Source organism: Orbicella faveolata, unplaced genomic scaffold (genome assembly GCF_042242905.1).
Source record: "Orbicella faveolata isolate gen_17 unplaced genomic scaffold, um_ofav_v1 contig_34, whole genome shotgun sequence".
NCBI lineage: Eukaryota > Metazoa > Cnidaria > Anthozoa > Scleractinia > Merulinidae > Orbicella > Orbicella faveolata.
Genome location: NW_028301563.1, coordinates 6,710,079 through 6,736,987, shown reverse-complemented (window position 1 = coordinate 6,736,987; position 26,909 = coordinate 6,710,079). Strand labels below are relative to the sequence as shown.

Below are 26,909 nucleotides of genomic sequence, written 5' to 3'. Positions count from 1 at the left end.
AATCGATCTCTTCACTAGTGAGGATATAAAAAATACGCCACTCCCGGATGTGGTTTCGCAAGAGCTTTACGAGTGATGTATTTTCCAGTAAAACACTCGTGTCTATATAATGAAAGAAATCATCCTCCGTAATCATGTCACGTTGTTGTTTTACAGAGGACAGCAAAGATATGTACGCATGACGCACGTGGACAGCCATTGTACCGTTTGTTTACGCCCCGTCCACAATACGCCGGAGAAATTGGAAAACGCAGCTTTATTCAGGCCTACCATCCACACTAATCCGTCACCAAAACACTCTACAAATCAAAGGAATTTGAAAACGCCGCCTTTTACGAACGGAAACCATTTTGACAACGGGGCTTTTTGAAAACGATGACCTTGCGATAATCACGTGATTTCCCTGCCCGAACAAGAATCCTAAATGACCGGTGAGTGTTGGCAGTTTTTAAATTTCTCCGGGGTAGTGTGGACGGAAAGCATTTGATGCGTTTATAGAGTGAAACCTCCATTTTCATATTCCTCCGGCGTAGTGTGGATGGCCCTTAGCGACGTTGCCGTTATGGTTTTCTTTATGTAAAAATTTCGGTTTAATTTTGTATATCTATTGAATTTTTCTTAATTACTGCCGTTGTCGGTTAGTGTAATATTTTGCTATTTGTATTCTACCGCACACTATGTTCAATTCATACTAAAGATGGCGGAAGCATTTGCCGAAACATTTTTGTTAAACTTAAGAGTGTTGAGTTTTTCTTTAAATGTACATCATCATTGCTATTATCCAGACCGAATGTGAGATATGCAGTGTAAATAGAATTCTAAAGTTAATTTATCACAACTGGCTTTTAAAAGAAACATATGGAAAGCTGTAGGGAGAATTTATATTATGAGCACTAGACTGCGAGGAACCTAATACATGCTGCTTTTATTATTACTGCCTTGAAACTTTAATATATAGCTGCGGCAGGAAAAGGTACCTCTATTGCGTTTTATTTTTTAAGCCCGACTCGCAAGTTCATTGATTAGTGGTTTGCATATGTCGTAGGACCACATCAAATTTGGAAATAACTGCAGCAGGTCGAGTCCAATTTGGCAGTCAAGAGACTTTTTGAGATAGGGATGAAATGCCTTGTATTGTTTTGCCCTCTCAGAGCAAAGTTTCGTGGTAAAATGGCCTTCAAATCTAGTGGACCCCAGATCGGTTCCTGAACCCGCCGACTCCTTTTTTCTTAATTTCTCTTTACAGGTCTTAAAGGTCAAATGAACCAAAATGTAGACATCTTTTCTTCAGCCATTTTATAGCGACGAAATGTTTTAAAAAAACATGTAGAAGGAAACTTATGCGGGAATTTTGTTTCTGAGCCGTGAAAAGGAGTAAAAAAGTTAAAAGTACGAAGACAGCCGATGGCTTCATGAAAACGTTTCCAAAATGACCGCGCCCTTCAATGGAAGGAATGGAAATAAGACTCTGCTTTGTGACGTCATTGTTGTCTTGAACATTGCTGCGTTTCTCCGTCAGTGAGTCTTTCGTGGGGAAGTTTTTGGATCTAAATACAAACCTTATTTTGCTTGGGGAATGACCGAGGAGTTCGCCCGCTTTCGGCGGGCATTTTTCGCTTGTTTTTGTCCAATTGCCGGCTTGTAACGTTCCATAGTGAAGTTAAAAATCGTCGGTACCGCGTCTTTATTAACTACAAGTTGACGACGCTTGAAAGAGGTTCACAACAAACTCCTTACTACAAGATTTTGTTCGAAGCTGTCTCCGGTAAAGTGTTTTACACAAACGCGCGAATACTTCAAGGGCATGGATAAAAAAAAAAGTGATTTTAGCATTCCAATATCTCCGCAATGCTTCGTCCAATTCGTCTGAAACCTCAGAATATGTTTATTTCATACTTAATGAACACATTGAGCTCAAATGAAAAAAAATATCTAAATTTTGGTTCATTTGACCTTCAGTTTAACGAGGTAAAGTGGCTAAATCTAGAACGAGTAAATCAATCACAGCAAGACAGTCCATTTGGTGTTATCAACGAGGCTTTCCTGTCCTTGTACTTCATAATGAGGGCACAAAACGTTAGTCGAGATTGAGATACAGAAGAAGTGAAGATAAGGAGGGATTCAATCCACCGTACGAAAAAAGATGGCGGCTGTACATTTTATCACGATGCCTTGCGAACTTAACACAGCCTATAAGGCACAAAGAAAGCCAAATTTTTACAGTATTTGTCCCTGTACTAAGAACAGTGAGAAGCCTGGGTTTGAAGATTTTATAACGTTTCTGTGCGTTTTTAAGAACGTTGTTAAGGTTTTCGTGCGTTAAGAACTATGGGTAAATGTACCAGTCGCCATCTTTTTTCCTATAGAGGATTGGTTTTCACAGTTTAAGACTGCTGTTGTAACAATTATAACCCGAGGTCAAAGTAAGATAACTTGTATAATGCGGACATATCTTTAGCTGTTGTTGTTGTTGTTGCTGTTATTGTTTTTATTTGTTTTGGCTTCGGAAGCAAATAATCATTCTCAAAATAGCCTTGTACTCTCATGATGGTCTGAACTGCCTATTCGTTGCTCCATATATGAAGGGGTTCATGGTACTACTCAAATAAGCCAAGAACGCGTATGTAAGGTACGCCTGTCGCGGCAAAGTCTGTTCCCCGCGCGCGGCGTCAATGTTATCCATGATAGAAATAGGAAACCAACAACATGTAAAACCGACCATTACTGCTGCCAAATTCTTGGTCACTTTTGCTTCTTCCACGTTCGCTCTGAGTTCCTGAAGGTTATTTTGCTGTGAGAAAACTTGATTTGATCTAGATACTGTGCGGAATACTTTCGCGTAGCAGATTGTGATTATAGTTAAGGGTGTTGCGACGTAAACGCACTCAATAAAAACAGTATATGCAATATTACTTTTAAATTTGAACAAGCACATCGCTTTGCCCGGCTGGAACTCGAATCTCCCGTTCTCGATCATGAACATCGGAGGCAATGATCCAACGAGAGCCGCGCACCAAACAACAGCAATGTACAGCAAACTTCTCTGTTTTTTGAACAACACCGCGTACTTTTCTGGTTTGACAACGCAGAAATATCGACTAACTGCAATTAATCCCATAGTCAGAAGAGAAGCCAGTGCAAACGTCAATACTGCAAAACCGTGAAAGCGATAAAAACTCTCCCCAAACATCCAGCGGCCGCGAAACAGAGTTGTAACTGAAAAAGGCGTACAGAAGGTGGACATCAGAATATCGCTTACATCAAGTGCTATCACAAACATGTTGGGAAGCGTACGAAGTCTCTGGTTTCTGTACACGGCGTAACAAGTTAGAACATTGCCGAAGAAAAAGCGATTCCTTCATGACTTTTAACGTTCACGGTCAACGAAGATATTCGCGTAATTGGTTTTTAGGGCAAAAAACGTTAGAAGGTATTTAGTTGTTGTAACACTGGAGGTCGTTGTCACTCAACTGAAAGAGCAGCTGTTACCTGCTGTCCTTTGTAAGTGATCACATACATGATGAGAACTATGATAGGATCACGGCACTTGATGGCAGCACCTGCCTTGTCTTATTTTGAAGCCTCTATTCGTCACTGGCCATAATTTATTTTAAAAAGTCATTAGCTGAGAAGTTTAATTTGATATATATCATTTAGCTCCTGGCATTATTAATATGGAATTAAGGTCATTAAAGTAACCACGACGGCGAATATCGATTAGAAAATGAATTACCCACAACTGATGGTCACGACATCTCTAAAGTTTTTTACTTTGTCTCTAAAGTTTAACTTTGTTTCTACGCTGTTTCTACGTGATCACATACATGATAAAAACCAGGATAGGGTCACTTCACTTGTCGGCAGCACCTGCCTTGTCTTATTTTTAAACTTCTATTCGTCACTGGCCATAATTTATTAAAAGTCATTGGTTAGGTGTTTACAATTAGTTTAGGAAACTTTGACTCAGCTGGGAACTAATTTGACATGTCATCTAGCTCCTCGCATTTTAAATATGGAATTAAAGTAACGCCGAGGAAAACATCGACTAAAAAATGTTGTCTTGAGAACTTGAACTACGACAGCTAATGTTTAAAATTTCTTTTTTAATTTAACGTTGTGTTCTATACTCAGTTTCTCGATAGTTTTGACAAAGAAACTAAAACTTAAGAAATATCGCGACATTCGTGGGTAATTGACACGGTGCAAGCGACTGTAAAACAGTGTAAACCATTTCTTGACAGAAAAATAAAAAACATTGAAGAAGAAAAAGAACAAAAAACTTGAGTCACCTTTAAGATTCCATGGTACCGCACGCTAGGCCAGCGGCTTATCACACTGTGCTAATTGTTCAACGGATTTGGAGAGATGAAGTTAAAGTATTAATTACATATCTATGTACTGAAGCGCTGGCTCAAGTGAGTTCCGAGTTTCGTAGCGTTGTCGAGCTTGTTCAAGTGGAGGTAACACGATTTACATTACTTTCATTACTATTTCTTCGAATGCACCCGAAAGGATACTTTACAAAAAGGTAAAAATGGTGACTTTTCTTCATCAATTCCCTGAGTGAGACCAGAATCCTTCATTTGTACCAGAGACAACGAGCATCCCCGACCTTTTAGCAGTCCCCTCGGGTTTCCAACATCCGCCGTCTACACTGTTTTACAGTCGCTTGTACCGTGTCAAGTTAGTTATTTTCGAGAGGTGGGAGGTGAAACACTTCTCCATTGTAAGGAAAATTCTTATGGTTCTTCCTTAACGATTTGATTTAGAAAATGTTTTCGTGGTTTTCCTTCACAAACCTACGTGATATTGTGGGTTCGAAAGTAAGCGATATAAACGAATGACTAAAAGCTCCAGACGATTTTTTAAACGCAATAAACGGAAAGACAAATGCTACCTTTCTGTAAACCACATCTTGACAGAAAAATAAAAAACATTGAAGAAGAAAAAGAACAAAAAACTTGAGTCACCTTTAGGATTCCATGGTACCGCACGCTAGGCCAGCGGCTTATCACACTGTGCTAATTGTTCAACGGATTTGGAGAGATGAAGTTAAAGTATTAATTACATATCTACGTACTGAAGCGCTGGCTCAAGTGAGTTCCGAGTTTCGTAGCGTTGTCGAGCTTGTTCAAGTGGAGGTAACACGATTTACTCACAAACTGACTTGTTTTGATGGCAGTGTTTCTCATTCGTGGATCTAGAAGTGGTATCATTTAACGGACTCAAGGAGTTGCGAGGTGACTTACAGCTCGACGTACTAATTTCAAACGACTGCGTTTGGACACAAACTGCGAATGGACTCGCATTATTTCATGGAAAGAGAGTTAACTTCAATCCTTATATTAGGGCTATATAAAGGACACTAAAATTTCAATGCACAATGAATATACAAACTACTTAAAAGCTGACTGAAATGGATTATCCTGTCTCCTTTTTCATGGATTGGCAGAAATCTATGCTATTTAAACTTGATTTATGAGCTGTGTATCCTAATATTGTTTTCCAACTTCAGCCTGTTGCATTTTCATTCTCAAATGTTTGTGTTATCATACTGAACTTTGTAGTATATACCCTGCTGCTGTAACAGCATCACCCTATTGATAATTTAGCAAAAACCGCATAATCTGCATATCTAAAAGACTGTTACCTAAATCAGTAAATACAGTCGAACCCCTATTAAGCAGCCACCTATTAAACGTCCACCCCTATTAACCGGCCAGTAATTAAAGTCCCGATGAGGTTTTTTCTATTGTTTTTACTTCTATTAAACGCCAGCCCCTTTTAAGCGGCCACTATCCATTTCCCCGAGGGTGGCCGTTTAATAAGGGTTGAACTGTATTTCCGTGGATTTGGTGCAAAAAACCTACGTTCCGAATAAAAGCACTGTTTATCTTGATCCCAATCTTCACTCTATATCGTCAACTGTCTAGTTCAATCTATTTAAAAAATATCATAATAAATAATTATTTAAGACAAAGGATTTTCTCGAATTTTACCAAAGAACGAAATCCATGCTTGCATCTAAAAAATCTTAAGCCAACAGAGAGCTGGCTATAAGCAAGCATTGGACATTACTCTTAGTCTATACATCACTTTTGACCAAACATGTACAGATGCTTGTAATGTAAAACTGTGTAGCCAGTCCTGAGTAACAATATTGATTGGTCAGACCAATCAATATCAATCAATTAATTGTTATTGATTATATTGATTATATTCATTGGCAATTAATGATTGATTTCCATTAATTGATATCGTCGGAAGCACATCCCCATACGAATTACACAAAGGAACGGCGATATTACGACTATTTAAGACCATTTGAGCCTAATAAAAAGGTTATCTTTTTTTTCTCTCTCTCTGCAATACTTTGCGAGGTGCTAGGAAAGACACTGACCCTTCTTGGACTCTTCTTTTGACGATGACATTTGAAATCAAGCAATCAAGTATGGAACCAGCGTAATGAAATCAGCGCAAGATGACAGGTTACTTTCCGTGAATGACGTCATAAATTTAATATTCAAAATGGCGCCGCGACTTATTAATTAGCTCCTATTAAACGAGCAGGAGGTCCGTATGGGAGAATCTTGACCGAGGTCGTGAGTACAGACCGAACGCAGTGAGGTCTGTACACACGACCGAGGTCAAGATTCTCCCATACAGACCGAGTAAGCTCGGTTAATAAGATGTTCATTATATGGTAAGCAAGAGAAATTTTGCCTGCGAACGGCGATGAGCTGAACTTAATTCTGCCGAAGTCTTCTAGTCCTCTTTACTTTTCTTTTCTTTTCTTTTCTTATCAGACTTTTTGGCACTACCATAAATAAATATTGTTAGAGGGAAATAGTCAATATCTTTGCATTAAAGTTTGCGAATTTTTTCACCCCAAAACATTACCGATCTAGATGCCGGTCTAGATGGGAAAATCTAGACCCCTTTCACTATCAATTTCAGCCAATCAAATTCGTGAATTCGGTAGTTCCCAGTCCTTGTCATCCTCGGAGACCCAGGGGCTTCTAGCCGGGACGAAGGGATATTTTCGGGCGAAAGTTTACCTCAAGAGCTGAAGAACCCCTGAGAACTTATTCTTACCTAACCAGTCCCAGAAGTGGTCGAATTCCGTCCCGCTGATTGGCCAGAAAAATATTTTTCTGGCCAATCAGGTCCAGCCGGTAACTCTGTCGCCTTCTTACACAATGTGGTTTTCTTCATCGATCGACCTGCTTGGCTCGTACAGCAGGAAGATTCTCGTGGAGAGCTTCAGAAAAAAAGATTCAACGAAGACGAGGAAATCGCAAGCCGTAACATGGGGACTAGGAAGCAATACTCTTCCATCAATTTTCCCGGCGGATTTATCGAAGGTATATCGTAAATTTTTATAGCTAACGTACGCGATTTCAACACTGTTGTTTTTGATGGCGGGGAAAGCTAGTCGAGTGCACAAGCTTACCTTCGATAAATCCGCCGAGAAAATTGATGGAAGAGTAATGCTTCCCAGTCCCCATGTGGCTGTACACGAAGTGTATAGCCACACTATGCCATGAGCTGATTTATTTATATATTTATTTATTTATTTATTTATTTATATATATTTGTCTACGAGAGTCAGTCACGTGGTCTTGTGTCTACGGCGCACTAGTCATCGTGGTCTCTAGTTTCCCCAGCTTTTAGTTATAAAGGTAAATCATTTTTAATTTTGAGCTTGGTCTTGAGTTCTGCATCTTATCATTTCTTTTACGTGTCGAAAATCTAGCTTCGTAATTAAGTACAAATAACGAACCCGTTTGCAATTGTTGTTTCACTTTCAGGTACTCATGCAAGTCGACAAATCGAGACAACGGGAGTAAAGTTCCTCGCGAAAGCTAGCACAGACTTGGCATGTGTCCAGTGCAGGTTCTACAGGAGCCGTTGTACTTTTGAAAGCCAATATTCATTGCTTTGAACCGTCAGAAGTTTAAAATGTCTCCATCGATCGGTGACCACAAATTCAAAGACAGTACCGCTTGAGTTTGAAAACAACATAAATCTACTGCGGAATTTACTGCGGAACCACTCGCCTGCGGCTCGTGGTTCCACAGCCACTTTGACAATGTTATGACGCAATTTATCGTCAATAAGAGGACAGACGTGTAAAAAACTGACGTCAATTTGTTAAATCGCACCGAACACAGTTTATTTTCGACAAGCCATGTTCTTACGTGAACTTGACACTGCTCTTGGAAATCATGCATTGCGCGCGCAGCCTATGGATTATTCACTAATTTGCTACCAGATTAGTGAATAATCTGTAGGTTGCGCTGTTTCCCAGAATTAACTGTAGGCTTTAGCCAATGAGAAGACAGATGGTGACTACAATGTATAATAGAAACGATTATTGCACTCACACTTGTTGGATGTGAAATGATTATAGTCAACTCAATGCTACCTGCCTCGTTGGCTATCCATCGAATCATATCCCACCTGCACTCGTGGAATAACCGTTAATTATTTGCGGACTTAATAAAAAGATTTAGGCTTTGTTGGGAATCCACTCAATCTAGAGCTATTGTGGTTATCCTTTGATATGGTGTGAGCTTCTACTTTGTGTTATAAATGAAGCTAAAATGAAAAAACCCTTAAGAAAAATTCATATTTCTTGCTTTTTTTTTGTAAGTTTTGTTTGGGATATATTTATCAAGGCCTATTAATCGTTTTAGTTATAAGTTGAAGCAATAAGTTTCAATTATACTCGCAAATTAGCAAATACATTTACAATACAGCAGCATTTCATATCGTAACTACTAGTACGATAAAACTTAATAATTGGAAGCCCCACACGAGCACACTTTGTGATTCTCTGTAATAGCACCCTATTCTCTAAAATATCTCTTAATTTCACCTTCTACTATCGATCACTGACTGACCTTTCGAGTTGAAAATCTTAGTAGAGTCTTTCATTTTTTTTGTCATGATAATTCAGTTTTATCCTAATCAAAAGTATAACTTGTAAGCCACACATGTACGCACTGCGAACCAATTTTTGAAGTGATGTGAAAGAGGAGAAAAGGGACTCCTGATGTCAAGTTCCCTCAAGGTCACTTGCTAAAGGGGATTTCCCTTCGATTCCAAAGATAAGAAGATTTAATCTGATGCCCGTACATGCCAGCGTATAAAGACTATAATACGGTCACAATTATTAGTCTTGAGTAAAGATCTTCTTAACTTGATTTGCACACTTTTGAAACAATAGAAAGGTAATCATTTTGTTCAAATATTGTTTATGTAAAACGTTTCATTGCCATTTCTTAAATTGAAATATTGTGGTCCGCCAAAGTCACATGGTCTTCAATGACTGTGTTTGACAACTTGGCTTACAGTCATCTGCACGCGAGTAATTTAGGCTGAACCTGCTTGACGTTGATAACCTGCTTGACAAGCATCAATTGTTTCTGACGTGCCGAACATCATACTTAAAAGGTAATTTCTTTTAGTTGCATATACACTGCTTGTTTCTGATAGGTACGTATATACTGCTTGTTTCTTGTTTCAAGAAGAATATTGAATTAACGGGCTGTGAAAAAAAAAAAAAAAGAAAACTTCACTGTAACAGGAGTCATTGTGAAATTTACCGCAAGTTCTGGTATGTTTTGATAAGGTATTTTCGTCTCATTGTATTCTTTACTCAGGGTCAATTGCTTCAGTTTATGTGGCGAAACTTTAAATCCTAGCCTATATATAGTGATTCTTCTCTGCAACTGTCATTTGTGTAACCTCCAAGCAGCCGCACGAATTGGTCCGAGGACTCCGTGAGAAACAACTTGAGTGAGAGGCGAGAGCGCAGTTACTAAGCCACCTCCTTCCTCACCTCCCTTCGTTCATAAACTCGCTTGTCTGCCAACGAAAAAAGCCAGAAAGAAACGCTTGGGTGCGAAATCCAAACAGTCAGTGAATGCTATTTTAGAGAGAGGCTAAATAATAGGTAATTATTATATTACGTGAGCGATGTATATATGACTCAGCTTCCCTCTTCCTTTTCATAGATCGTCTCGCCGGTCAGCCTGGTCAATTCTAGGATTGAGCGCCTTCTCGTCGTTTAGCGGGATTCAAAGGTCAGTTTTCTCTGGCGGACCGTCCATTCTCGCTGTTTTTCTATTAATTTACTTGTATGTATTTTTTAAATTGTTTTGTTGTCATCTCTCTGCTTGCGATGGTGGCTTGGTAAGTTAGTCGGGACATGAAGTTTCTTACAAAGATAGTTCTTAGTTATTTTCCAGAATTTAAGTGGATTTATACAGAAGGAACATTTGTTATGTGTTTTGCTTACATAAGTATCGAACATGTTTTTGTACATTTGGCCATGTCGAATTCTGGTTTTGATTTCGATTGATACTGAGTATTTTGCGATTTCTTTGAGGAATAGGCAAGTATTCAAAGAATGCATTTCGTTTCAAGTTCTCTTTTCATTTCCTGTACTGTTGATGTAACAAATGCAAATGCATGAGTTATCGCACGCTCCGTATTATGTTTAGCCTGCAGTATGGTCGCGTGATGGTGCGGCGTTCTCTTTGACATAGTAGTTGAGCCAATAGACTCCTTGAACAACAGTCGCCCATAGTCAACCACTACTTCCCGTTGCAAATTGAGGCTTTCACAAGGTAGGATTTACTCTCTAAAAATAACTTCCTATTGCTTCGGCAATTTTCTCGAAAAGAAAAAGTCAAGCCCTTTAGAATAATTTGCTGTGAGAAGATGTTATCGAGTAAGCCACTCATTTACTCGTAATCGCACCCCAGATACGGTAGAAGATATCCATGTCTTCATCGATCAGCGTTTTTCCCATAATGATCTTCAGCCTTTTGCGGCCTTTTGCCCTTTTCTGCGGGCCAATATGCCACTTTCAATGCCTCGGTTAAAATCAGTCATTTTCATTTTCCGCTATTATCGGTTCCCCGAACAGGGAACTTTCAGTGTCGCCAGGAAATTTAGATGTTATAACCCACGGGCCGCTTAATTCAGTATAGTATCCGACATTCTTGTAGCCTGCGAACAGGCTTCCGGCGAGGACGGAAAAAATTTTGGCGAGCGCGAAACAGAGGAATTCGGAGTGCGAAGCGATGGGTAGGAGAGGTTACCTTGTGTATTAAAATCATGGTTCAACAAATAAATATATTTTAAACTGCAAAGCTTACGTTAAGGAAAATCTGAAACCCGATCACTCCGAAACCTTTATATGCGTGCATTGTTTTTGACCTTCATAACGAGCCAGACCTTGCCCAGCCTCGCAGTTGGACGCCCAGTAGGCCTGCAACATTCCATTGTAATCCATCCTAATTTTTTTTAGCAGGCGCGGGAATTCGAGACTTTTTTGTGAAGACTGCCAAATTGGGCGCCCCTCTAGGTTTTTTTAGGGCCTTTGGGCCTCGTTTTTGTGTCCATCTGCCACGTCATGCTTGGCTTTCGACGTTTTGGGGTCCTCTTTGAACTGGTTTTGCACTCTGATTGCATTCGACCAAAAAAAGGAGTGCACTCCCAATGCAGACTGGAGTGATCTTTTTTGGCTGGGCGAAAACAAATTACATCATCGCAAAGCACGTGTATAGGAGATGATTTGCTTTTTGATCGTTTGCGATCGCTCGTTTCTAGAAGGTTTGATTCTGGACCGAGCTGCGAGATGACGTGCTTTTGTTTATACATAGCTGGGACAATATGATTTATTCTGTTCACGAACACGACTTTGAATCGCTTTGGCTTTTGAATGTTAACCGTGGGAACAGCCATATTTCATAAGACGTTGGCTATATTTTGATTACATTTGTTGAATTTATTATTCCCAGTGGCCACAAATAGTTCAGTCTGTATCCAGCGAAGGTCAAAATTGAATCAATGGAAGAGTGCTCTAAAGCCAAGCCCAAAAGCAGTAAGCCAGAACTAGAGAACAGCAAATGTAAATGCAACCTCGTTCCGAAGGTCTCTCATCTTACCGCCCCCTGGAGCGAGCGAGAAGAGAAATGGCCGAGATTCTCATCTAGGACAAATTGAAAACGATTTCAAAGATCCTGAAGATGGATTTTTGGACAAAAACAACTCAGAAAGCATCGTAAGAAATACTAGACGTTCGAGGTCAGTGTGGTTCAATTGCAACTAAATAGCTAAATGCCCTTCCGATCGCCAGTTTTACCTTTGGCATCTCGTTTATTCGAATCGCTTATTTGTATTGAGCAATCCTACGTGGCGTAGAGCTCATGCGTGGGCTGGGTGACTTTGCAGGGATCCAAATGTAAATGTAAATGTTTTGCAACGTTTTCGTTGAGTTAAAAAAGCTTGACTCTAATTTGCATATATGGTGACTGTAACGTGATACTTCTGTTTACGTCTGCGAAAAAAAACTCGACTTCCGTTCTGCTTTCGAGATACGTTTGCTCGTATATCAAGACAAATGGTTTGTTTCAGCATCAAATTGGAACAGCAGAGTAGTTTGACTTAATTTTTTGTTTCGCTATAATTTTTAACCTTTTTTCCCTATGAAGTCCTACTAAGTGAAATTCTGGTAAAAGAAATGTTAGCTTCCATGAAGGCAACCTATTTTTTTTTCCGTAGAAAGTACTTTTTGCGTCCTTTCTAACAAGTCAATATATGGTAAACTGCTCTGCTGTAAATGCTTCGTGAGAGTATTATGCAAAGAATATCATGTGATAGAATGAGTTAAACAGAATGTGTTGGTTTAGTTAACTTAGCTGATTATTTGGATCATATTCATGGTAAGATGCCTAAGTTACTGGAACAGTATGAGTGATATAGTTAACAAAAAAAAAAAAATTAATTCATACAAAATGTTCAATATTATTGTTTTCAATCAGCAGAAATAAAAGAAAGCGGGGGCAGACTTAGTGATAACTATTGCTAATTCTAAAAATAGCTCAAGGTTGAAAACGTCGTAGCACCGGCCCTCCCCACCCGGCCCATAGTAGACGAAGGCTCCATGTGATATGCTCCTGATATATTTACCGTAAATCTTCGAATTAGCGTCCCCGCCCCCCTCGAATAAGCGCCTCCTTCGAATAAGCGCCCTCCTATCGGCCAAAATTGAAAATAAGCGCCCCTCCCCTCCGCCATTTTGCGGACGAGTAATGAGACAACAAAGGAGGTATAGTTTTCGTCGTGTAGTATTCAGTAGATTTGTGCATTGTTTCAGTTTGTGAAATTACAAATACTAACGGTGCCGCGATTTAAAGTTTAGGATCAGCTTTTTATGTCGGTAAACAGCTTATGTTGTTGTTTACGCGCAGATGATGTATTAAAAAAATGATCGTGTCAGGACACGATTTGGAAGCAATTAAATAAGCGCCCCCCCCCCCCCCGATTAAGCGCCTCCTCGTATAAGCGCCCCCGTCTTCTCCTAAATTTGAAATAAGTGTCCCTGGCGCTAATTCGAGGATTTACGGTGTGCATATATAATAAGAGTTTGTATGCGAATATATAACGAAACGTTTTCAAAAGCCAGAAAAACGGAAAAGAAATACGGTAAAGACGCTTGCCGCCAATTCGGTGGTGTAATACACAGGGGATGGGAGAGAAGGAGTTTTATTGCGTTTCTACTTCTGTTTTTCTTGCTGCTGAAAACGTTCGTTTCCTGTTTTGGTCTTGTTTGTTTGCCAGAAACATTAGGCAATACAGTATAACACGTCATATTTGAAATACTTGTGGTAATTTTTGATCAGTCATGCTCGATAGCCTTGTCATTTACATCCGGATGTTAATAACCTTTGACAGGAAGGAAAAAAGTTATGTCAGTCTACGTTTCGACGCATCAATCATTATTCTCAAGATTGACGTCAATGTCAAAGTTGTTCTTGAGTTTGAACAGGAGCCCATAAGCATTCCAGTATGCGTGAAGTACGTTACTGCGCCTTTCAATAACATGCGGACTCTAAAGTTCAAAGCTCAACCGACAAATGCGTTTTTCGCTACCGTCAACCAAATATTCGGGGGCTCCTCCAAGCTTCCGACTACTGCCGAGTACTGTTTCGTTTTCTGAACTTTGCTCGACGATTTGATTACCGCGCGCTTGGCAGTAGTCGGAATTGAGTTGGGAGGAGCGGCCGAACACTTGATTGACGGTAGCGAAAAACGCATTTGTCGGTTGAGCTTTGAATTTAAGAGTCCGCGTGTCATTGAAAGGCGCAGTAAGACCTGTAAATGCACTAATCATCAGAGAATAACTTCGAAACCCATCATCCCATCTATTAAAAACCTTGTCAGTAGAGAATGCAGTGCACAAACCTCATAGTACTTCCGTACGTGTGTACATGGACAGGATATAAAGAGAACACACATGCTGCGGTTTCCGTTCATCCGTTCCTGTCACATCTTAACCAATCGGATAGCAGCCTTTAGGTATGATTGACAGAAAACAGGAAGGAAGGACGACGTGTATATATGACTCAGGTTCCCTCTTCCTTTTCATAGATCGTCTCGCCGATCAACCTGGTCAACTTTAGGATTTAACGCCTTCCCGTCGTTTAGCGGGATTTAAAGGTAAGTTTTCTCTGGCGGACCGTCCATCTTCGCTGTTTTTCTATCAATTCACGTGTATAAATTCTTTTAGAAAATTGTTTGGTTGTCATCGCTCTGCTTGCGATGGTGGCTCGGTAAGTTAGTCGGGGACAGGAAGTTTCTTACAAAGATGGTTTTTGTTATTTTTCCGCATTTAAGTGAGTGTATACGGAAGGAGCATTTGTTGTGTGTTCTGCTTGCATAAGTATCGAAAATGTCTTCGTACATTTGGCCACGGCGCACGCTCTCATCTCAAAGCTTAAAATTTAGAATTGGATCGCAGAGTTTGAAAAGAACAAATACACGACCCAAATTCATAAAAGTGATGCAAAATATATTTAATTAATGCAACAGTCACGTGATATGGCTGTCGTCATCAAAAGCCATTTGAATGTTACATTCTTTTGACAAGTCGACTACGAAGAAACATTGGCCTGCAATGCAGGCTTCCTTTATTGCTCTTGTTTTTTTGTTTTTTTTTTTTGTAAACTAACTGCTTTAAAAATTGTATATTTTGTCGGTGTTACTGATATCGATTAATTTCAGCGCTCGAGGGCTTATTACGTTACGGCGAAAATGTAATAGTATATTATCAGACTGGTTGATCCACACAACTCGACAGGACGGGGCTTATCATATCTGCCTGGGGTGAAACTCTGACCTAAGCTACAGGTTTCTGTTACGTTTTGCAGTTTTACAGTCGAAGTGACCATCGATACATCATACCACGACAAACTTCACCGGCAAATTTTCCGTCACGTTTCCGTTTTACCTGGCTGGAAAATATAGAAATAACGTGACTATATAGATTTCGAGTTCATCAGTTGAAACACTGTTACCTTGGCAAAAGTTGCGTTATTTTAACTGGTGTTATATTCGTGGGTCCAAGTTAAACAAAAGAGTATATTTATAGCAGAGGTCATGCTGAAGAATACAAAATTACTGAGCTAAACTCCCCACGCTACAGTCAGTCAAATCTCATTTTCAAGGAAGAATTTTGTCTGTAGAAGAAATTGGTCCGTTGCTACCTCCACTTTATATTATTTCGGAAGCTTCATGAGTGTTTATACTCTTTCTTTCTCATAAGAATATTGTTTTTCCGGCCAAAGCTGAATATTCTTACTTTTCTGCTACTTTAGGCTGAAAATGTCTCTGTGAATATTCTTAGCTTATTTCTCGCATGAAACTTCTGTTTTGGAATGCATCTGGTGTCTGGATGGAGTCGAAGTAATTTTGCAGCCAGCCTGCAGGCATAATACTGAGCCTGATCTAACGCACATAACGTCTTGCAGAAAATGGTACTTGCATCGAACTTACGGCTAGTGCTGTTTTTGTTGCTTTTTGGCTAGTTTTACAGTTTAAAGACGGAAGGGACAAATTTTATACCGTCTAGTTAAAAACATATAATTGTATTGTATTTACAAATTTTTAACACACAAAATTATATTCTTTTGAAAATCTTAACCTCGGATATATTCGTCAAATATTCTTAAAATTTTGCAAATTTAAGCCTCGATACTCTGTATAAAAAAGAAAAACTGTAGACTTAGAGAAACGTCGCGGCGCACAATTTGACTACGTCTGTCATTAATTAAAGAGCAAACATTTATTTTGGTTTTTGAACGTCTTCAATATACTTATACTCATGCTAAGAAGTAAGACAAGTACCAAAGAATTTTAACATAAATTAAAATGAACCGTAGCATTCGAGTACACCAACTGATATTTTTGTTTATTTCAGTTCTGTCACGGTACCATATAACACGTGATCATGCCGAACACGGGAATTCCGGTGGTATTGGTCTGTTTATTAATGACATTTACTAGTAAGGAATATTTCTCCTCTTATAAAATATATAAGTTCAGTGTAAGTGAGTTTCAGGGAGTTCCTGTATTCTTTATTAATACCGATCACAAAATTTTGTGACAGTGAAAAAACGATAATTAATTAAGCAACAAATCTCTAGAGGGAAATCAAACAAAGGATTGGAAAGCACGGATGGATTTTATTATTTTAATTAAACTTCCCTCTTTTGAAACTTGTTCTATTTATGCTATGGACGAAAACACAGTCGAACCTCTCCACAACTGCCACTTTGGGAACAGAGGAAAGTGGCCGTTTTGGGGAGGTATGGGTGTTTTTCTCGGGGTTCCGTTTCTTTTCTTTTTTTCTTTTTTTTTTTTTAACAGCTTATTTTAGCATGTTTTTAAGTCTAAAAGTATCCCTAAAACAGAAACTGACCAGAACCGAGAGACCAAACACACGCGTTATGGGTCAAGTTTGGTGACCTTTTACAATGAAAAATACGTTTTGTATAAACCGTTCGTCAGTCGTCTGTAACTGGCCGTTGTCGAGAGGTTTTTTCGCAAAGTGAGACGAGTTTAGGTGCCCGTTGCCATTGTAAAGACATGGCTGTTAGTGGAGGTTCGACTGTATACTTCACTGATAATGCAAATGGAATGCGCATAGAACTTTTACAGAAGTAACGTTTTCTTTGATGAAAACCGTTATAGAAAGATAATTTAAAACAAGATTAAGATTGGATTGAGACTATGATAAAGCAGGTAATCTTAGCTTGTCCGTAAATATGCACAGTATATATCCAAGTGCACTCATCATTTTATCTGCAGTTTACAAGCGTAAGTCATTTTTCGTGTGCGTTATCGATCATAGATATAATCCTCGACGTTTCATGTTGCTATAGATGTTGGCGCCCAGACTGTGGCTTCATGTAATGCTGAGAGCATCACGATCAAGGATCCAATGAGCGGATCAGTCCAATGCCAGGACTGCTTAAAATGTCCTGCTGGTGAGGGGCTCTCTGTGAGCTGTGGAGATGAAATATCTTCAAGCACCCCTATCGTTTGTAAACCATGCGTACTTGGTGAAACATACTCCTCAGCATACGAAGCGGGGGCCTGCAAAGATTGCAAGAACTGCGGACCGAATCGCGAGACCATCAAAGCCTGCACATTGACGTCCAAGGCCAAGTGCGGAAAATGTAAAGTTGGGGCTTACGTTGAGCCCATGCTGAGCATGTGCAAGCCGTGTTCCCAGTGCTGTAATGACGGCAAGGACATAGTCATCTCTCAGTGCCAAGTACCCAGAGTACCCGCAAATAAGCAGTGCAGTTTTGCACGATCAGGCAAGTGCAGCAAAGTGGTGACTACTGCGAGTGTCAGCAGAGTGTCCCCAACTATGGAGAAAAATCAATCAACAGTACAGTCGACAATTTCCTTCACGGTAACAACGGTAACCTCAGTCTCTAGTGAACCAACCACCGCGCCGCCTTTTGATGCATCACCATCGTGGGTTAACCTCATTGTTGGTTCTGTTTTTGGGGGCGTAGTTGTTGTCTTCATCCTTCCGTTAGCGTTCATTATTCGTTATCTTATGGTCAAGCGCAGGAAAACCCGTAGGCAGGTAAGCGATTTGGCTCTTGCCGAGACCGCGCCCGGCGAAAGGTCCGAGGAAGTGCAGAATAATTATCAACAGGCCAACGCTGGCGATGGCAATGAAACAGATCACCCAAACTCACCTGCAGATGACCCGGAAGAGTCCACAGTGCCTGTTCAGGAAAGTGGTGACATCAGTAAAGACAAAACAGGGATTCAGGAAACCAAGCTCCCAGGTCGCCATGGTGACACAGGTAAATCAAGATTGAAGCGTTCGCCGACTGCGTGACTAAACCTGTGTTCACATTAAAGTCGAAACATGATTAGCTAGAGTAAACATGTTTCGCCTAAACATGTTTGTTATTGCATTGTTCACATCAGATGTCGGTTTCAAACACGTTTCATGCATGGTTGTATAATTTATGCGGTTTCATGGTAGTCGCATTTGTCATTACGTTTTGCGGCAATGTTCTCCCAAATATTCTGCAATGAATTCCCAATTTTGGTTCTTTTGGGCCCTCGCCTCCTCTCCGCATCCATCCGCCATTTTGAACGTGTTTGGTCTGATCATGATTGAAACTACCTCGCGAGGTTGCTTCAATCATGCTCAGAATAATCATGTTTCAACCATGATTCGCGCAATGCACTGACTGATGTGAAAACTTTTCATAACGAAACATGTTTCATTCGTGATCAGACTAATCATGCTTCGGTCTAGTGTGATCACTGCTTAAGACAGCATCCCTAAACCGCCAACAGGAATTCACTGCAACGGAGTTATATAGAGAGATGGAATGTTCCGACCCCGAGTTGTTCTGTTAAATTTAATATAACGTTAAACATTTATTTTCTTATTCGTGCACGATTGATGCAGAAAAATCGTCTTGCAACTCATTCTGTTCTTTTCGTTTCAGATTTGAAGCTTTCCAGCACTGTTCCAGAGCACGCTGAACCAACCTCTGAACTCCACAGTCAAACCAAGGAACTTGAAAGAAACACGACTGTGCATGTAACTGTACATGTACATTCCAGTGGTTTTTAACAGCAGTTTAAATAAAAATTCCATGCTACACATTTTTTAAGCACACTTCTTGTAACCTAAGTATAGCTTTTGTTACGCTCTCTAGCTAATAGGCCCAAGTTATGTCTTTGTTGGAAACCTTTTAGCTATTAAAACTGTGTTTATAAATATTTCCACAGTACTTCTCAGTAGCAGAACGATAATACCTAGAGGTTCAGGGATCACCCTAATCTCAGATTGGTACTTGTAAAGGGATTACGAGTTGTCCCATTTTTATACCTACTCGTACCTTTTTGGTACGCTTCGGAGGCATTTTGGGCGAGTTTGGTCGAGCCATGGTTCATATTTTGGCGAGACGTTGTCGAGCTAAAATACCCTTAGCGTGCGAGACCAAACAAGCCTGATATGCCACCGAAGCTTACCAAAAAGATACGAGAAGGAGGGAAGGAGGGTTGGAAAGGTCGGTGATGCTCATGATCATCTCGCTTAGGGGACGGTATAAATCAAGGATTCTGGTCTCACTTAGGGTGTCCAGAAGGTAACGCCACTATATCAGGCTCCTGACTATATTTAGCTGTCGAAGTATTTTAGGGTGCACTCGCGGAAGTAACTTGAAGAGGAAAATGCTCGTATTTTGGTTTTTATGCTCGATTTCCGCCGGTCTCTCGTGTCCAGTCTGCTAGCGCGGGCTCCTTTCCTGAACAGAGGCTTCTAATTAAGCCTATTCCGTTTTAAAAGGTATCTTTTAGAAGTCAGATAAAGCTGGGGCTACATAGCAGATTGGTCTCTTAAAGGGTTTCATTTAATTTCCAGACGAGCATCCCCGACCTTTTCATATAGAGAGTTCCCTCCCCGTGCCTCTGTTTGACAGTGTTACTAGATTAAAAGCCTACTTATTGGAGAGATGCACAGAGCAACTCCGGCCAGCAGCAGATTGTAACTTTACTTTTGGTTACATCGGTGAAGGAAATAAGAAGTTTTCCATCACTTCGGAAGTTCAACTTGCCGAGGCGCTGTCCTTAGTGAAAAAGGGGATGATTATTTGTGGGTCGATCCACACTTACCTAAAAAGATTTCATTTTGTCCCAATTTTACACTGTAAAGTTTGTAAGAATTATGTTCATCAATATTTTCTCAAATTATTTTTATAACGCCATGTGGATATACATGTAACTCACTCAAAACTCACGGACTCCACGTGCATACACGTATGTAAATTTTATGCCGCTTTTACAGCTTTTACCGAGTAGAAAAGTAAAAAATCTTCTATTCAAGCAGTAGTGAAGAAAATCATTATGTTTGAGCCCCAGCGCTAGCTGTTAACCGTGTTTCATGGTAAAATTCTACTTTTTGTGTCGGTACCATTAAGTCAGGTAGCTGCGTTCATAGTTATTAGGGAGCTAAGCAACGACAACAGCGACGGCAGCGAATTTCTGCCAATGTCTTTTCGGGGTATTAGAACACTGCTTCCATAATCAAAAATTCCACGTGCGGGTGCATGACCACACTGTTTATCGGTCTCCCGATGGTATTTGCTTTACTTCTCCAAAATTTAAAACTTCTGAGACATATCTTTCGATTGTTCTTGGTGACATCCTCAAAACAGCTGCTACCCCATCTACTTCGTGATATCCTGAAATTTCTTTCATCCAAATGGCTCGCCATCGTAGATCTTCACCGTACGGGCGAGGCATAGCTGATTTTGATGAATTTATTCAGAAAAAAATCCTACATAACCTTACGGTCTTGTCTTGTAGCTTTATGCTCTGATCTGACAACGTTAATTGAAATAGCTGTATTATTGTTGCTATTATCCAGACCAAATGTAAAATATGCAGTGTAAATAAAACTACTAACAAAACTTCTCACAACTGGCTTTCAAAAGAAATGTATGGAAAGCTGTAGGGAGAATTTATATTATGAGCACTAGACAGCGAGGAGCCTAATAAATACTGCTTTTATTACTACTGAGAGATTAAAAACTTTAATATAGCTGCGGGAGGAAAAGGTACCTCTATCGCTTGTTTATGTACACTAATTAGTGGTTTGCATAAATGTCATAGGACCACGTCAAATTTGGAAATAATTGTAGCACGCCGAGTCCAATTTGGCAGTCAAGAGACTTTTTTAGATAAGTCTGGGGCGCTTTGTATTTTTTTACCCTCTCGGAGAAATGTTTCTTCGAAGTTCAACGGCCCTCAAATCTAGCGCACCCGAGATCGGTTACGGAACCCTCCGACTTCCTTTTCCTTTCTACTTTTTCTTTCTTTACAAGGTAGAGTAGCTCAATTTAGAAGAAGTAAATCCATCACAGCAATACACTCATTTGGTGTTATCAACGAGGCTTCCCACGTAGGGGCCAAACCACCCCCCAAATGTTTCGTCAGTTCTTGGGTATTTCACATTATTTCGCATTACTTAAAAAGTATTGACTCTTTCTACACCAGACTTGGCAGATGAGCAGAGGACCTATTGCCAATTAAATTGCGTGAAAAATGTCGGTAAATGTCAAAGTTGTGACGTCACAGTGATGACGTCATGTTTTTTGCCACTTTTGAACTTTTTAATATGTATGTTTTTTTACAATGTGTTCGAAAGAGCACATCAAGGGGAGTTGAAACCTGAAAAAATTTTGTCCATATCACAAAAATGAAATGAAATATGGCATTTTTAAATATGAAAAATAACCATGCAAAATATGGGGTCCCCCCTTGAGAAAAATCCCGAAATTGTAGCCGTTATTTTGTTTCAGCAAATGCAGCTATGTTGCACATGTAATGTGCCAGATGACTAAAGCATAAATAAAAAAGAAAATCGGGATAAAAAATTATCCCTCTAGTGTTGTTGCGTTAAAATTAGTTTTGTTACGTCATAACCTGTGACGTCACCTGTTTTTTTTACTGTTAATACCATCCTAACAAAGCCGAAAATCAAATTTCTAAAACCATACGATTTTTGACAACATCAAGCTTTCTATTTTGCTAGATTATTAGCCTTCCTAGAAAAAACTGAAAAAAATAAACCAGAGAGACTGACTTAAGAAGGACAGTATGGTTAAGCAAATTCCGGAGGGGACAGCAAAAAAATATTTAATTTACCATATCTCAAAAAATCATCATCATAGCAAAAAACGGTTTCCGGCATTTTACTCCTCAAGTCAAGGCCTTTCCAATGACATAATCTTTACATCAGATTTTACAAAAAAATATAACACGTTTTGGTGACGTCATCAATTATGACGTCTTAATCTGACATTTTGTCACAACTTCTAAATTAAAATAAACTGGAGAACAAAGAAAGCTCATCTGCCAAACTTGGTTCAGAAATATATTAACCAACCAAATATAGCCTTCATGAAACATTAGGGGGGTGGTTTGGCCCCTAGGTGCCATGTTCTTGTACTTCAATTCAAGTAGTGGGCACAAAACGTTAGTCGACATAGAGATATAAAGGAAGTGAAAATAATGAGGGCTTCAATTGTTTTTCTCAGTTTCAGACTGCTGTTGTTACAATTATAAGCCGAAGTTAATATAAGATAACTTGTACTGTATAACTGGAATAATCCGAAAGCCACATATGTCCTCAATACGGACACATCTTTAGCTGTTGTTGTTGCTGTTATCGTTGTTCTCGCTTCGAAAGCAAACAATCATTCTCAAAATAGCCTTGTACTCTCGTGTGAATTGTTTATTCGTGGCGCCATATACGAAAGGGTTGATGGTACTACTCAAATAACCCAAGTTTTCTGAACAGCACCGCGCTGGTTTCATAACACAGTAATATCGGCTAACTGCAATTAATCCCATGGTGCCCATGGAGATCATTCCAAATGTAATAATAATAATAATAATAATAATAATAATAATAATAGATTTGTATAGCGCCATATGCATGGCTCATGGCGCTTTACAGTAAAAAATGTTATTAAAAATAAAATTTACATTAAAAATTTACATCAGTGATAAAAAATTACTAACAAATAAAATAGCTAAGCTGTAAAAATGAAAGTAAAACTAGGAATCATTAAAACCTTTAAATAAAAACTGACTAACTTAACTAAGTGACTGACTAACTAACTAGCTAAACTATCTAATCTACTAATTAACTAACTAACCAAAAGTCTAGTTATAAAATTTGTTAAAAAGATATGTCTTTATACAAGTCTTAAAATTTGATAGCGAGCCGCTCCCTCATATTGTTCGGAAGAGAGTTCCATAGGCTAGGTGCTACAAAAGAGAAACACCTATGACCATAGCCTATTAACTTGACAGGTGGTACTTTCAAGAGGTTTTTGGAGGAGGATCGAAGATTTCTGCTTGGTACATAAGGCTCTAGCAGTTCAGTAATGTAATTAGGGGCCTGGCCGTTGAGCGCTTTATAGGTTAAAAGTAAAATCTTATAATTGATGCGCTGGCTTATTGGAAGCCAGTGTAGCTGCTTTAAAACCGGCTTGATATGATCGTATTTCCTTGTTCTGGTAACAACGCGAGCCGCAGCATTCTGGACATTTTGTAGACGATCTATCAAAAATTTTGGTAGTCCATATAGAAGCGAGTTGGCGTTATCTAGTTTGGAAGTGATGAATGCATGTACTAACTTTTCAGTGTCTGCTAGAGATAGACAGACTCTTATCCTGCTAATGTTTCTAAGATGGAAGAAACAGGCCTTGCAGGTACTGGTAACATGTTTTTCCAGTGACATGTACTCATCAAAGATGACTCCAATGTTCTTTGCAGAAGTAGATGGCTCGATCTGTTCACCAGACACATCGACGTGGTCTATTAATGGGGGTGGACGATGTCGTGCGCTCAAGATCAAAAGCTCCGTCTTTCCTCTGTTTAGTTTCAGCTTATTGCACACCATCCACGAGTCGATCTCAGAAACACATGCTTCTATTTTAGCTATAGAACCAGGTTGTTCGGCGTAGTTGGGCTTAAATGAGAGGTAGAGCTGGGTGTCATCAGCGTATAGATGGTAGTTAAGTCCGTGCCGTTTGATGATGTCCCCGATGGGCGATGTGTATAACAAATACAGGATTGGCCCTAAAACGGATCCCTGGGGAACACCGTAGCGAAGTTTTTTCATCTCTGACTTGGTTCCGTCAATCATCACAAACTGCTTTCGGTCTTGAAGATAGGATCGAAACCATTTTAGCGCATTTCCTTTCACGCCGTACCGTTTTTCCATTCTTTCTAGTAGCAGTTTATGGTCGACGGTATCAAACGCCGCAGACATGTCCAACAGTAGCAGAATAACGCATTTCTGATTATCTATCTCACAGAGAATGTCATTTTGCACCCTCAGGAGAGCAGTCTCCGTGCTGTGAAAGCGTTTATATGCTGACTGAAAAGATTCCTCTAGATCATTATCGCGTAGATAGTCGCTCAATTGACAAGATACTACCTTTTCAATTATCTTAGATATAACCTTCAGGTTTGAGATAGGCCTAAAGTTTGAATAATCCTCAGAGTCCAGGTTGTCCTTCTTCAGCTTCGGTTTGATCATTGCTTCTTTCAGTGCAGCGGGCATAGATGCTGATTGGAGAGACATGTTAACGATGTTAGTTAACACGGGTAGAATAGTTGATTTACATTCCTTAAGAATAGAAGCCGGTATAGGGTCAGGATCACAGGATTTATTACCGATTTTGTCCACAAAACTTTCAATCTCTCTTTCTGACATCACCCTGAACTCTGTGAATTCGGCTTGACATGGCTGTTTGTATGCTTCGCAGGACTGGGTATCAGAAGTCACTTCTTTGGATAGCTCCGTTCTTATGGATGCTATCTTCTTGTCAAAAAAGTTGGCAAAATTGTTCGTAAGCACAAACGTTGAGGGTGCGGTCGGATAGCGTCTATCTACTCTGCGGTGTAATAGCTTGTCGACTGCGTTGAAAAGTATTTTTGGATCTGATGCATTCTCTGAAATAATAGATGAATAGTATGAAGCCTTTGCGTCCCTTAGCATTTTGTTCACTACCTGGCACTGGTCGACAAACATCTGTCTGTCGACGCACAGTCTCGATGATCGCCAGCGGCGCTCCAGCCTTGGACGTTTTCTCTTGGCGTTACTAATACCCTCATGGTACCATGGTGCTGATGGACGGAGAGTTATCATGCGTCGTTTTAAAGGTGCATGCCTTTGAAGTATTTCCGTCAGAGTATTTTCGTATTTTTCAGTGAGATCCATAAGATCAAAGGCGTTGGTTGTCAGAAGGTCAGATTGCTTTAGGTCGTCATTAAAACTGACCATATTTACCGAGCGCAGTTTACGATAACTAATTTCCATTCGTTCTAGAGGTGGTTTCTTTAGGCGTAGCTTGCAGTGTACAGCAGAGTGATCGGACAGCATTGGATCGCGTATTTCAACGCTAGTAACTAGCTCGTCCTCGGCCCTAGTTATGATCAGGTCTAAGGTGTGGCCTTTCTTATGGGTGGGTCCATTTACATGCTGGACTAGGCTGAGCGATTCTAAGATCTTGTTAAATTTTACAGTCTCCAAATTGCTGATTTTATCCATGTGATAATTGAAGTCACCCACTATTAGAAGGTTGCCAGGGGAAACAACGAACTGTTCTGCGAGGGTGCAAAATTCTTCAAAGAATAGAGAACAATTTAATTGATTTCCCTTGGATGGAGGCGGTCTGTAGATAGTTACAATTCTTATAGAACCAGTGGAGCATGTCGTCACAATGTCCAGGTATTCGAAGGAGCTGAAATTTGTCTGGGTTTGTTTCGTGACTTTCATTTGTTTCTTTATTAGGAGACCAACTCCTCCCCCTCGTGAGTTTTTCCGTGGAACATGGTAGAAGCGGTATCCGGTTGGACAAACTTCAGCAATTGAAAAATTATAGTTTTCATTATTGCGCAGCCATGTCTCAGTCACTGCAAAAATATCCACGTTATTGTCGACTGCATAATCTTTTATCGCAAGTTCCTTCTTGTTGATCGATCTAGTGTTCAATAAACAGAAGTCGATTGGTATAATACTATTCTGCAGATTTTTGTTTGAGCATCTTATGCTGGTAAGATTGTGCCAATTCACTCCTCTGGAGCAGCAATTTTTGGAGCCAAGGGTGACGTTGTGTGACACAGTGGTGGGCCGTGATGCATGGCTGCGTTTGGCCTGCGATGAAACAATGACCGGTATTGTTCTGTTCACAGAAGGCCCGGGATTTAGCTTGAATGTCAGATCGCCAATTAATTCCATGTTGAAAGCGGCGGAGCTGTTGGGATAATAAAAACATGGTCTTTTGTGTCTTTTCATCCTATGCCGCTTTGGTAAATACCTGTGTAGAAGATTATCAGTGATTGCGTAATTATCCATCCAGCCGTGTGGTATGCGCGTTGTAAACAATACATCATTGCTTGAGTACAAAGCGAAATCAAGAAAATTTTCTTTGTACGAAATTCCGTCACCTTGAAACCACCAAGTCGCTTGTAGTCCAGAAGTAAAATTCCGTATTTCCTGAGTGGATAAATGGTCTTGAGTCTTGAAACTTTCCCACACATGACCTTTTTGGTTTAGACCATCTGCCAAGTACTTGTATTCCGTAACCGAGCATCTTAAAAGCACTAAAATGGCTAAGAGCAGGCAGCTTCTATAAATACGTCTTACCCTCATTACGAATGCTCCAAAACTGTTTAGTTCTTGTGGCAAATGTCAATGCTCCAAAACCGTGGAAACGACAAAAATTCTCACCAAACATCCAGCGGCCGTGAAACAAAGTTACAACTGAAAAAGGCATACAGAAGGTGGACACCAGAATATCGCTTACACCGTGTGCTATTACAAACATGTTGGGAAGCGTACGAAGTCTCTGGTTTCTGCACACAGCGTAACAAGTTAAAAGATTGCCAAAGAAGGCCACAATATTAAAAACAGCAAACAAAACTGTTTCGGTCCACTCTAGGGCTTTAGTTCTTGTGGCAAGCTCGAGAGAAAGTGATTCCTTCAT

General features: G+C 39.9%; 1 protein-coding gene and 1 pseudogene across 5 annotated transcripts; one reads left to right on the top strand and one right to left on the bottom strand.

Moving 5' to 3' along the window:
• Positions 1-2,454: 2,454 nt before the first annotated feature.
• On the bottom strand, positions 2,455-26,909 carry LOC149104439 (melatonin receptor type 1B-like; annotated as a pseudogene).
• LOC110063755 (uncharacterized) lies at positions 9,672-20,823 on the top strand. 5 transcript variants are annotated; one of them, XM_020770754.2, is made up of 6 exons: positions 9,672-9,907; positions 10,023-10,091; positions 14,449-14,517; positions 16,277-16,361; positions 17,241-18,185; positions 18,846-20,823. In XM_020770754.2, exons 4-6 carry the CDS (start codon positions 16,307-16,309, stop codon positions 18,971-18,973), a joined length of 1,128 nt encoding a protein of 375 aa, XP_020626413.2. In that variant the 5' UTR covers positions 9,672-9,907; positions 10,023-10,091; positions 14,449-14,517; positions 16,277-16,306; the 3' UTR covers positions 18,974-20,823. The 5 variants fall into 5 exon arrangements, with proteins under 5 accessions (XP_020626413.2, XP_020626419.2, XP_020626426.2 ...); XM_020770760.2 differs by having other exon boundaries at positions 9,672-9,923; XM_020770767.2 differs by lacking the exon at positions 14,449-14,517.